General features: G+C 40.2%; 1 protein-coding gene across 7 annotated transcripts in view; it reads right to left on the bottom strand.

The window, feature by feature from the left end:
- The window catches only part of LRCH2 (leucine rich repeats and calponin homology domain containing 2), a 225273-nt gene that overhangs the window by 69567 nt on the left and 142252 nt on the right, over positions 1-13454 (bottom strand). For 5 of the 7 annotated variants that reach the window (XM_084788942.1, XM_084788943.1, XM_084788944.1 and 2 more), the window contains exon 1: positions 9495-9927. The exons of 1 other annotated variant lie outside the window; for it this stretch is intronic. In XM_084788942.1, the coding sequence (XP_084645068.1) occupies positions 9495-9867 (373 nt within the window). In that variant the 5' untranslated portion in view covers positions 9868-9927. Of the gene's footprint in view, positions 1-9494; positions 9930-13454 lie in introns of those variants that run through there. One more of the 7 variants, XM_084788941.1, reaches the window with a different exon arrangement.

The following is a 13454-nucleotide window of genomic DNA, read 5'->3' as shown; positions in this document are numbered from 1 at the left end:
TTTGTTAGGAAGCAGCCTATTGGCTTGGATGTGTTTTAGCAACAACTGACAATCCTAGTTCCACAATGCAAAGTATAATCTAACAAGTGTGGAGAACCAACTAAAATCGAAGCAAAGATGAGGCAGAAAGATCAGAAACTGTGAGAAACTGTTGACAAGGCCAGTTCAAGAGGAACCTGAATACAATGGTAGTGAGGACAGACAGGAAGGAAACACATCTGAAAGTTATTCACAAAGTTCTGGGGAACAGGCACCAGTTTCTAACTAATGGAGAGGTTGAGAGAAAGGAAAGAGACTGAAATACGCCCACATTCCTGACCTGAGTGATGACGGTCAAGAGTTAATTATCTGATACACTGAGTTTGAGGAAAATCTGGGATGTCAGTATTCAGGAAGTTCCCTCCTACTATGCAGAGCTATGTGATCTTCTTTCTAAGCCAAGCTTGCATATTCTTTCTAAAGTTCTGGTTGATATTCCAGTAGTCCAATCAAATGTCAACCCAACCCCTAAGCATGCAATGCACACTGTTCTCATTTACAACACTTAACCTTCTTCAAACCTAAGGTTCTGAAATGATGGTTACCATTGAGAGTTTTAGATAGAAAAAATTCCATTGCGGGAGAGCTCTTTTTTTGCTGAAAGATGCTTGGCAGCATCCTTCAGCTCTACTGACTAAACGTTATCACCACCAAAACCCAAATTATTACAATCAAAACTGTTTCTAGGCACTTCAAACTATGCGATGAAGGTAAACTGTGCACACAGGTGAACATACACATTGATGACAATATTGAGAATCCTGCCTGTGTAATATGTAAGTGTTCTTATTCCATAGGACCATTGATTCAGGTCTTTACAAGCCACATTACAAACTTTGCAAATCCCTTCCTGCATGCTCACTAAAGAGGAAAAAAGTTGCTATATTCAAATTAATATTTTTAACTTATTTGTATTGTATGATGTAGGGTGTGTGTGTGTGTGTGTGTGTGTGTGTGTGTGTGTGTGTGTGTGTGCGCACGCACGCGCACATGCCAGTGCCCAAGGAGGCCCAAAGCGAACAACAAATACCTCTAAAACTTTAGATGATTAGATGGTTTTAGGCCACATGATCTGGCTACTGGGAACAAAACTTCCCCCTCTGGAAGGGGAGCAAGTGCTCTTACCATAGAGAAACCCTGTCTCAAAATAATAATAACAATAATAATAATAATAACAACAATAATAATAATCCAAAAAATAAAAGCCATCTTTGAGTGAAATCCAGTCACATATGTTGTAGAATTGTATAGTCCCCATGGAGTTCATAGGACAATTTTGAAGTTTGTATGGAAGGGTAGAAGTAGTGAACTGACTCCACAATGTTGTCCTATGAACTCCACACACATGCTGTGGCATGCATATCTAAACACACATATCATGTACACATGAATGTGAATGTGAACATATATACACACTGATAAATGAATTTTTTAAATAGAGAACAGTGGGCTGGAGAGACAGCTCAACAGTTAAGAGCACTGGCTGTTCCTCCAGAGGACCCGAGCTCAATTTCCAGCAACCACATTGTGGCTCTTAACCATCTAAGTTGAGATCTGGTGCCCTCTTCTGGCCTGCAGACATATGTGCATGCAGAACACTATACATGATAAATAAATAAATCTTTAAAATAGAAAACAGTTCTGTCACAAATTATAAGACAGTACTCACAATCACAAATGTTCACAAATAGTAAAGGATTTCATTCTTTCATCCATTCATTCACACACACACACACACACACACACACACACACACACACACACAGTGTACATACATATGGTATTATATCTATATACTATAATATATAATCCATATAGATATATTCATTCATTCCATCAGTTCTGTTCCTCTAGAGAAGCCTAACAAGTTATAATCTAATTGAAATATAAAAATTTAAACCTTAAGCAACATATTTCACCAAACATAGAGTGTCCAAACCATCCATTTCTGTGTCTATTTATGCCGTATTATGAATCAGTAGCCTATTTTTTTGTGTGTGGTATCCAGACCAAACACAGGGATTTATGCACGCTAGGCAAGCAATCTAACACTGAACTACACCCCTAAAGATGTTGTTGTTGTTGTTTCGGTTTTTTGTTTGCTTGCTTTTGTTTTCAGTTTGGTCTTGAGACTGTTAGCATTAAGTTCAAACTACTACTGCCTTGGAACTAAATAAAATGGATCCACAGTTAAGAGTGAGTGCTACACTTGCAGAAGAGGGCAAAGGTGTTGGTTCCCTGAACCTGTGCATGGTACTTCACAACTATCTGTAACCCCAGCCCCAGGGGGTCCAAAGCCCTCTTATGGACCTTCATATACCTTCACTCACAAATACACATACCCACACAGAGACACACATACATCTAACGTTATATGGACTGAGCAGGTTAGACTTAGGAGTATACATGTATATTCATATACATACATGCATGTAATAATAATAGTGAAAAAGGAGGCCATGGATTTAAAAGGAGAGTCAGGAGGGGTACACAGGAGGATTGGAAGGGAGAAAAGGGAAGGGGAGATGGAATTATTTTATAATCTTGAAAGAAGAAAGAATACATTACTCTTGGCCTTTCAAAGGCTAGAATTACAGATGTATATCTACATACATACAAGGTTTTTTTTTTCTTTATAGTCTACTGGACACATTTCCAAAGTAAGAGGTCTAAGAAAAATTCGTTATTCCAGCCTAATGTTTTCACGCATAAAATCATGAAAGGCTATGCAAGTAAATAAAACATGGAATGATATCGAAAATAATGATATCCATGAAGTTACATAAGTATTTACTTTTACAAGAAGTAATGTATTCAATGTTTGCATTAAGAGTCCCATAATTAGCTAGCCATGGTGGCACACGCCTGTAATCCCAGCACTCTGGGAGGCAGAGGCAGGCGGATCTCTGTGAGTTCAAGGCCAGCCTGGTCTACAAAGTGAGTCCAGGACAGCAAAGGCTACACAGAGAAACCCTGTCTCGAAAAAAAATTGTACAATAAGGAGAAAACATTCCCAGTGGATGCAGCACAGAGCTATTCCTAACTGATACTCTGCTATATATGCTCCAGGAATCCCTGAACCTCTTCCAAACACAAAAAGTACTATGTGTTCTTCCAATATCAAAGCATTATTTGCTAGGAGAAAATACAGTATGCATTATATATGAAGAGCGACAACTGGAATTAGTTTTAAAATATCTCTATCTTCCAATTCAAGGTAAGCTGTTGTTTTACATTGCAAACTTGTAACAAAAAAAAAAAAGATAGGAATAGCTATAGGATTGGTTCCAGAGTAAATCAGTTCAAGGTTTAGCAACTCAAATATAATCTACAGCTATTAAAATATGAGTCAACTCTGAAAAATGTGCTGCCCATTCCGTTTTTTAGGAAGACATAAAGAAAGGCAGATACTTGATTCAGGTCAAAAAATTAAATCACAAACTCGTTCCCGTAAATGTAATGGCAAGACCTTCAACTACGAGACCAAGTCAAATGTTGTGTCTATCTCACTCCATTTTACAATCGAATAGGATGTACCACATCCTACAGTTGAAGAGGTGAGCCAACACATGTAGGAAATCCTAGAGTCAATTCCTGGTTTACAGGAAAAATATGTGATTATCCAGGACACAGCACAATCTGGCAAAAAAGAATTCCTAAATCTATTTTACAGGCCTACTTGTTGTGGACATAAAAGTTACTGTATGCAAGTAGGCTCAAACACATCCACTTTCTTGTAGCACTGGTGACAGAGGAAGCTGTAAAAATGATCAAAATATTTTTGGGGTAACCAGTAAATTCTTATTTTATTTTATTTTATTTTATTTTATTTTATTCGTTTTTGTTTTTCGAGACAGGGTTTCTCTGTGGAGTCCTTGCTGTCCTGGAACTCACTCCATAGACAAAGTTGGCCTTGAACTAAGAAATCCATGTGCTTCTGCTTCCCAAGTGCTGGGAATAAAGGCGTGCACCACCACCGCCACCCGGCTCAATAAATTCACTTTAATGCAACAAATTATCACACTCTCCAGAAAGCTCATGCCAAGTCTATAAGCAGGCCACCTGAAAGAAGATACTACACTGAGGTTAAGTGGCTTTCCTAAAACAGAAGAACAACTTTTGGGTCTCTTTTTTTAATATCCTTTGGTGGGTGAGAACCTTTATGAAGGAGAGTTGAGAAATGGAATACACTCAAAATGGTCATGAGGGCACAGCATCAACTGATTTCAAGTAACACTGCAAATGTGTCTTAAATGTTAATCTTTCCATGAGGCAGCCATAGTCATGCCATTTTCCATTTTAGCAAGCCTTTTAGAGGCAACAAGGCTTCACGGCTACATAATTTGGGGACACAATGGACAGTTTACAAACAGGATGAGCTATAAGCCAGGGATATCCATGAATACTAAAGAAAATAATAGGTTCCTAACAAGCTCATATCATACAACATGATAAATAGATACAAAGTAACATTGTAATATAACTTGAACACTTCCTAGTTTGGTTTTGAACCTCTGGACAGTCTCATGCTAATTAACCTTAGGTTATTCACTAAACTTCTGTATTTTCATTTACTCAGTCCAAAAGTATTTACATTTATACAACCTCGACTGTACACTTAAATCACCTGGGAAGACTTTGTTTAAGTGACTTGGCCACTGAGACCCTGATTTAATTGGTCTGGGGTAAGGCCTTGACATTAAAAAAAAACAAAACAAAAAAACATGTAATTTTAATGTCTAGCCAAAGCAGGAAACACTGGTCTATTTCATCTTATGCATGTATGAAGGACAGGAAGATAACACAGAAAGCTTTCCCTTCCTTCTTTGGAAATTTATCGATTTCCCTCAAGTCAATATTGTTTTAGCTCATTTTCCAACCACCACTTAATTAGCAGAATAGCATGCCTGCTATTTTTAGCTCATTTTCCAACCACTGCTTAATTAGCACAATAGTATCTTAGCTATTTTCCTTTCTTCAAATCTCTTCTTCATCCAATAAACCACCTCATGCTTGTCTAACTAATCAGTTTTGTTCTGAAACATTAACCCACTAAGAGTCATTGTAAATACAGTGTAACAATGCCATCAAACAGAATCATCTTTAAGAAAATAGTGTGTATCAGTATGTGTATGCTTGTGTATGTGTGCATGCATAACCTCAAATACAACCGCGAATACACCCCATTCATCTTCAATTCTGAGGAGCCTACTTTCATATATATATAATGAACATGATATCTGTATTCAAAAATATTGTTCCTAAATACTACATGGATAAATTTTGTCAAAACAAATGACAAGTGACTCACAAACTGATAACTCATTTAAATGAAAAAGAGACTAGCACAAGTTCTATTTAATTCTACCTGATCTTGATATGGTCTGACAATGAACACAAATTTGAATAACAAAAAAAAACTTTACGCGATTGGCTCTCCTTCTCTTTGTCTTTTTTCTTTTGTCATTTTATTTTATTGATTTTTAAATAAATTCACTTTGTCCTAATTAAGTCGCAAATAAACACACACACACACACACACACACACACGCACACACACACACACACACACATATATATATATATATATATATATATATACACACACACACACACAGCTGGTTTAAGCAAGACACTCAAGCATTTGCCCAGTCTCAAGTCTGTCTGTCCATCTCAATGAACTGCTACACAGTCACAATGGCCAATCTAAAAGGAAAAGGCTTCACTCAGGCTGTTTATCAATTACATTTTTCTTCACTTGTCCACCACAAAAAATAAAATTACAAACCTGTGACAGAGTTGAAGCCAGGAAAGAAAAAATGTATTTCTACTCTCTTTCAAGACTCACATGTCCTTTTACCTGCACTCTATCCATCGTCATCACCTAATATTATCCTCTTTGTTGCTTCTCTAAATGTTATAACTACACCCATATTTACAGCAGTTTACATATATACACATACACAATATAGTCCAGGAAATTAAACTGCTGATCAACAGATACTTTTCAAAAGAAGAAACGCAAAGGGTGTGTTTTTTCAAAGAGTGTAACATCAGTAGTCATTGGGGAAATGCAGAGTAAGCCTACTTTGAGACTTCACCTTACCCACTCAGAATGGCTATCATCAAAAAAAATCTAACAGCAAATGTTGGAGTTGTAGGGAGAGTAATCCTAATCCACAAAACAAAAGAATCCCCACCATATCACCCAGCTATTCCACTCCTGAGCATACACTCAAAGGGCTCCATACTTTATAGGGAGGTGCACATCCACGCTTCTTGCTGCTGTATTTACAGTAGCAATGAAATGGAACCAACTAGGTGTCCAATTACAAATGAGTAGACAATGAAAGTGCGGTACACATCCAAAGTCAAATATTACTCTGCTGTTCAGAAAAAAAGTGAAATTTGCAGGCAAAAGGATGGGTTTGGAAAGTATAATGTTAAGCAAGATAACCCAAAGTCAGAAAGAGAAAGTCTGTATATTCTTCCTCATATTTGCCCCGTAACTTATAATAAAGCTGAGTTATTTTGAGAAGTCCTAACTAAAGTGATTGTTCATGTGTATAATCTGGTGAGACTGAATCAGGAGGATTGTCTCACAGTGAAGGCCAACCTGGGAAACAAAGTGAATTCAGTCCTAGCTTGAAATACAGAGACTCTGTCTTCAAAAGCTGGATAGGGAGAGCCAGGAAAATGACAATGGGTAAAGTCTCATCGACGACATAACAACAGGAATCCAGATCCCCAGAACCTATGTAAAGGAAAGACACAGTAACTCAGATATTTGCAATCACAGCACTCCTTCAGGAAGGCAGGAGGAAGAGACAGCAGAATCCCTGGGGGCTCACAGACCAACTAGCCTGGAATAACCAAAGGCCAGGAGACTCCTATCTGAAGGTAGAAGGTAAGAACTGATACACAAGCTACTCCTCTGATGAGCACATGCCAGCCAAGGCACACATGTACCAGCATTCATATGCACAAGTTGGCACACACTGGGTATCACACACAAAGGAGGAAGCAGGAAGAGGATGAAAAAGAAAAGGAAGAAAATACCCAAACAAACCCACCTTACTCAGCAGCTAAAGCAAGTATGAGTATCTATGTTCAATTCCCAGTTTCTACATAAGAAACGAAATAGGCGAGCATGGTTGTTTATTTGAAACCCCAGTGCTAGAGAGAGGGGAAGACAGATGGATTCTCAGGATTCTCAAACCAGCCAGCCTAGGCCACTTGACAACCCCAGAGCACTGAGAAACCCTATCAAAAAAGGGGGGGGGGACACTGCACCTTAGGTTGACCTCTGGCCTTCACACTCATGTACACATTTACATATGCACCTTCACACGTGTTCGCACTGTGTAAAACACAAACACACACACACACACACCAAAAGATACACCATATAGACACTAGTAAAGAGTAAGATGGGAGGGATCTGGGTATGCAGACTGCTTGAATAGCATATGCAAAACACCGAGTCTTCAGCACCACCACCAACCAACAAAAAGATTACAGTTAAGTAACTGTTTACCAAGAACAAATACGGTTCTCTGTTGTGCTGAACCTTGCCTCAGAAAACCAACAGAAGGCTTAAAAAGTAAATGATTATGAATGACTAAAAGGATGCTCAGGTTTGCGAGAAACATCATTATACAATAAAAGCAACATAGACTGGGAACCCTAACCAAGTATATACCTTTAAAGTGGCTCTCCATATCCCTGGGGAGAGCAAGCCACAAGCATAAAAGGAAAATAAAGCCAGCACTGTCACATAATTCCTAGGGGATTCAAAGAAAGAAAAGACTGCTATGGATTATGGAACCTGGTTCTTGGAAAAATCTCACGCATGCAGACAACCTCATATAAAAATGAGGCAGAATTACATAAAATATATTTGAGGGGAAGGAAGCTAGTGGAAAAAAAGGTAGAAACATCTGCAGAGATAAGGTTGCAATAATTAACCTGGTGCCAGACAGTGACAGCTAAGATGCTTAAACTTGTCCTACAGGTAGAAGGAACCTTTACAGGTTATAAAGAACAGTAAGAAAAACAATCCCTACAAAGATGCATCATGGAGCCATTTTTTCTTGAAGCTTCTGAAGAACACAGCAAGGAGCATATGATGACAATACCTATCTACATACGTATGTGAATAGTGTTTGAGAAATCTATTCTTAGTAAAGGTGTAAACATTCAAATATGTTTCCAAAATACAAAATCTGGTATTGATTATGCATTTATAGTTTTTAGGATAATGCCTAAGAGAATTACTGAATAGGAAGCTTCAATTTCAGCTTTTCTTCCTCTTCCATCCTCTGCCTCTGCATGTATCTTGCTTTGATGTCAAGAAACTGAATGCACGCCAATTGTCTTGTTTGTAAATAGGTTGTTTATGACTTCTCACTATGCAGGAATTTACTATGTTGCTTCAAAAATCACTACCCCTCTTCAAACATTTTGGTGCATAATTCATTTCAGCAGAGTATATTAGGCACATAAATTTAAAAAAATTAAAGATTGTGAAAAGAAACAAATGCAACTTTTTGCAAACCTAAACAAAGCTAAAAAATAAGCGGCATGGGTTCAGAAGGAGAGTGAATTCATAGCAACAACAACAACAACAACAATAACAAAAACGCCAGGCACAACAAAGACTAACAGAGATAGGATAATTCATTAACCAGCAACTCCACAAGAAATAGAAATCTTTTTCCCACAACAATACCCATCCTTTTTTTTTTCTTAGCTTTTATGCTATAAAATTTAAAACTGACATCACTCAAAACTGGACTACCTTTCACCCAATAACTAAACACTTAAATGACTGATAATTTAATGTCCTAGTACAACAAATACTAATCTAACCATCATCACCTCGCAACACCAGGAAAATGAAAAATAAAATAAAATAAAATTCTATAGGGCATACATGAGAAGAAAAAGACCAAAATACCCTAAGATGATTAAACAAATCCACCATAAGACCACAGACAAACAGCAAGCCTTACTCCGAAAAGGACTATGCCATTCTTGCAGGCATGGATGCCTTCAAGGAATATGTAGAGATTAAGATATTCTGCATTGTCTGTTCTCAACTCTCCTCACCCCTCCCACCTACTCAAGGTTGAGGTGGGGAAAGATAGGACCAAGAGTTGAAAGTGCATTCAGGAAGGTGTCAATAAGTCCCTTCTCCCTGTATTGGTGCAACTCTCTTTAACAATAATGCCCCTAACATCCCAGCCAGCTTCTTCATCCTCCCTGGGCTACTGGCGCCCCTCTTTCCCACTGCCTGCATTGCCCCTAGCAGTCAGAGGAGGCTGCTAGGATTCCGGGACTCCCGCCGCCTCTGCGCGCCAGCCCAGCAGAGTCCAACAGGGCGGCCACGCAGCCACCCACTCCCCATCCTCCTTACAGGCCCCGCTTCCCCTCCCCCCTCCCCAGCCTGTCACCTGCTTGGGTGGTGTCCGTCAGGTCGTAGCCGCTGCCCGGGAAGTCTCTGAGTTTCCTGCCACTGAGGCTCAGGATGCCAGAGTTCCCCGCCTCCTCCAGGGCCCGGTCCAGGCTCCTCACCGTGTGCTGAGGCTGCAAGCTCCCCGGGTGCCACTGCGGCCCATTGGGGAACGGCTGGCCGAAAAGAGTCGGTACCGGGATGGGCACCGCCACGGTCCCGCCACAGCCGCCACCTCCTCCCGCCCCAGTCCCGCCACCTCCTCCGCCACTACCACCTCCTCCTCCTCCAGCCGCGCCACCGCCACCGCCACTTCCACCTCCACCGCAGCCGCCGCCCCCACTGTTCCCACCGCCTCCCTGACTCGCCGCCATGTTCCTGGGAGAGAGAATAGCCCCCGACAATACTCGGAGCCTGGGCCGCGAGTAGAGGGGATTCTTAGGACGCATGCGCAGGCTAGGGGGGGGGGGGGCGAGGGAGCTGGTGGGAAGGAACCCCAGGCCAGTGGCTAGGAGGTGTCTTGCACACAGAGGACGTTGGAACGTGCTCAACGTTTGTCTAAAGAAAACCGAGGATCCAAGGAAGGATGCTAAATCCAGGGTCTGCTGCCTTGGGTACCAAAATCTTAATGAAGAGGTACCAGGCTAACAGGAGGTCGCTTGGGCTCTGTGCCTCCTCCCCCTGCTCTCAGATCTCTCAGATTGCTTCGCCTTTTCGTTCTGCAAAACAAAAACAAAACAAAACAAAATGTGAAGCGGGAAAGAAAGGACTCCTTCCAAAATGTATAGAAACCGCTCTTTGGAAGATTAGGAAAGCAACTGACTGAGAAACTTACTACAAATGCCTCAGGGATCATCTCTTGGTGCTAATACACTAATAGAAACGTTGAGGAGGAAAATGAGTGCAGTATTGAGAATAAAACATAACATGAACTTTGCTATCCTTTACAAGTCCAAAGTAGGAAAAGACCTTAGACATTTTCAAGGAAGCCTCTCAGACAAACTGCTGCCTTCCAAACTTAGAAACAGAGGTCTCCTCATTCTGTTTGAAGTTGTTCCAAGAACTCCAAAATATCTCCAGTTTCTTCTCATCACGTCAGTATTGGATGATAAAAAAAACGCTTTGATCCTCAAACAATCTTAGAAAGTATTTCTGAAATACAGGTTTTGGTATAAATGGAATTCTGACGATTTAATGCTGGGAAGTTGAAGCTGATCAGTCTCTGGGTTTAGAACTTCCCTTTTACGACTTTAAGAGATGTTTCATCTAGAGGTCAAAGAAAGTTGAAAGACATTCATAAGACATCCAGAGGCTCCATAATCTGACCCCAATCTTTTTAGCGAGATAGTGAGCTTTGTAAGCCGCTGCTCAGGTTTGCACTATCTGCGAGTCTCCCCTCCCCTAACCCTGACCCTAACCCTGACTCTGACTCCTCTCACTAACACTCAATGAAGTTACTGGGGAAAACAATCACAATGCTTTGGCATGTCCTCTTATCACTGGTTCCACTATCTCAATCGTCATAAATTTGAACAATGTACCACAGTGGCAGAGAAAACAGCACAGAAAAGAAAAGCAATTCATTTGAATGGCCTTGTGTCCATATAGGGTTAATTTAAATGACTATGTTAAAAGAAATTGCACTCACATTGGACATGCATCACAGAAAGAGAAGGACTTAAACTGAACATCATAATGAGAATTAGCAAGTGAAAGTGATTGATTGATTGATTGATTGATTGATTTGGGTTTTTCGAGACAAGATCACTCTTGGTACCCTGGCTGTCCTGGAACTTACTCTATATACCAGGCTGGCCTTGAACTCATAGGGATCCACCTGCCTCTGCCTCTAGAGTGCTGGGATTAAAGACATGCACCACCACTGCCTTGCGAAAATGATTTATTAAACACACTGGTAGAAGTGAGGATTAAGCTCAATATAGGGCATTTGCACAGCAAGTGCAAGGCCCTGGGTTTGGCCCCAGTACTGGACAAAAAAAAAAAAAGATTCCCCAAACAATGCCCCACCTTTTTTTTTTTACTGCCGGTTCTATTTTGTCACTTTGCAGACTGCCATCCAGTACTAAATAAACGTGTTTTCTCCCAAATAAGCAACTAAATCCCACTTCTATCACAAAGAAGTATTATTGTATCTTATGCTTCTCATCCCTTATATTTCAAATCAAACCAAGTACTCATTGAAAACAGCCATAATTAAAAGGCTAGAGGAGGGTCCTGAGTTCAATTCCTAGCAACCACATATGGCTCACAACCATCTATAATGTGATTTGATGCCCTCTTATGGCCTGCAGGTGTGCATGCAGGCAAAGCACTCATGTACGTAAAATAAATAAATAAATAAGTCGTTTTGTTTTGTTTTTTAAAGAAAGATGGAAAAAGAAACTAAATCATTAGTAATGAAAAAACTACAAGAGGAAATAATTTAATAAATATTAGCCTCCATAAGGAGACAAATGGAGCCAACAAATCTGGACTCAAGTGGGGGGTCTGCAGAGACTGATGTGCCAACAAAGGACCATGCATGGTGAGGAGCTAGACCCCCTGCTCAGATGTAATAGACAGGCAGCACAATCTCCTTGTAGGTCCCATAATATGGGGAGGAGGGGCTGCCTCTGTCCTGGACTCTGGTGCCCACTCATTCATCACTTCCCCCTGGGGGAGTTGGCCTTTGCAGGGCACAGAGGAAGAGGATGCAGACAGTCCTGATGAGACTTAATAGGCTGAGGTCAGATGTTAGGGGAGGAGGGCTCCCCTTTCTGAGGACTAGGGGATGGGGGGATGGGGTATGAGGGAGGGGTTTGGGCAAGGAGGAGATGAGGGAGGGGCTACAATCAGGATGTAAAGTGAATAAATTTAAATTTTTTAAATGAAAAAAAAAAGAATTACCCAGGGGCTGGCTCAGTAGTAGAGTGCATCCATAGCACATGGAAGACCCAGGTTTAATATCTAACACCACAAAATAAATACATAAAAGATACTTAGACAATAAGAACTTTTGAAGTTATTTAAAGCAGTGCTTAGGCTCCAGTAGAAACACAGCCTGGGGATAAAGGTACTTGTTAAGTGTAAAGGATCATGCACAACCAAGCTTAAGAAGGAAAATAATCATCCAAAGAATTAAGACAGTCTAAACAAGAAACATGTGAAACACACAAAGTGCTCAAAATACACTAGGCACAATAACGTTTCTGAAGCTTTTTGACAAGAGCATCAAGGTCAAAGGGAGGTAATAAATTTAGAACAGTGCTTATGAACTTCAGAAAATTGTTTCCATACTTTAGCTTCCCATACAATACTTAGGGAAATGAAATCTCTGTGATACAGTGTCTATATATAACATTAGATGATGATGATGATGATGATAATGATACTCAATAATGATAATTAAGTAGCGTTTGTTACTGTTATGAGATATTGTTCTCTGATCATCCTAACCATTTCTATCTTAATCAGTAGCTGTATTTACCTGCAAAACCACCTCAAGACCCAGTCTATTAGTGCTCCCTCACATAAGGATAGGATGAAAGGGCCATCAAATCCTCACCTAGGATTTTTACTGTTCTTTCTGTGTCTGACTCCCAGTTATAGGAAATTCTTAGCCAAGCTGCACATGATCTCAGGGAGTGGCTAGCCAACTATGTATAGAAGGCCTAAGGCTGGTTGAAGAGTGAAAACCATTTACACAGCTGGGAAAGGATCAATTCTGTTGTGGTGAGATATTCAGTGATGTGGTTACTGGGAATGTGCCCCATACTCCTGCAAGTAACCCCTCCCTCACTCAAGCTGTGAAAGAAGCCCAATAAACTCATTGGTCCTAAAGAAGCTCAATAAAGTCATTGGCTCACCAAGACTGACTTGGATAGAATTCTGATTTTGGAATTTCATTAGTGTTCTTTTTTAGATGAGATATTTGTTCATACTCTTCCCAAGGGAAAAAAAA

This window comes from Acomys minous (genome assembly GCF_964271855.1).
Source record: "Acomys minous genome assembly, chromosome: 7".
Lineage (NCBI taxonomy): Eukaryota > Metazoa > Chordata > Mammalia > Rodentia > Muridae > Acomys > Acomys minous.
This window is presented reverse-complemented; position numbering and strand designations above follow the sequence as displayed.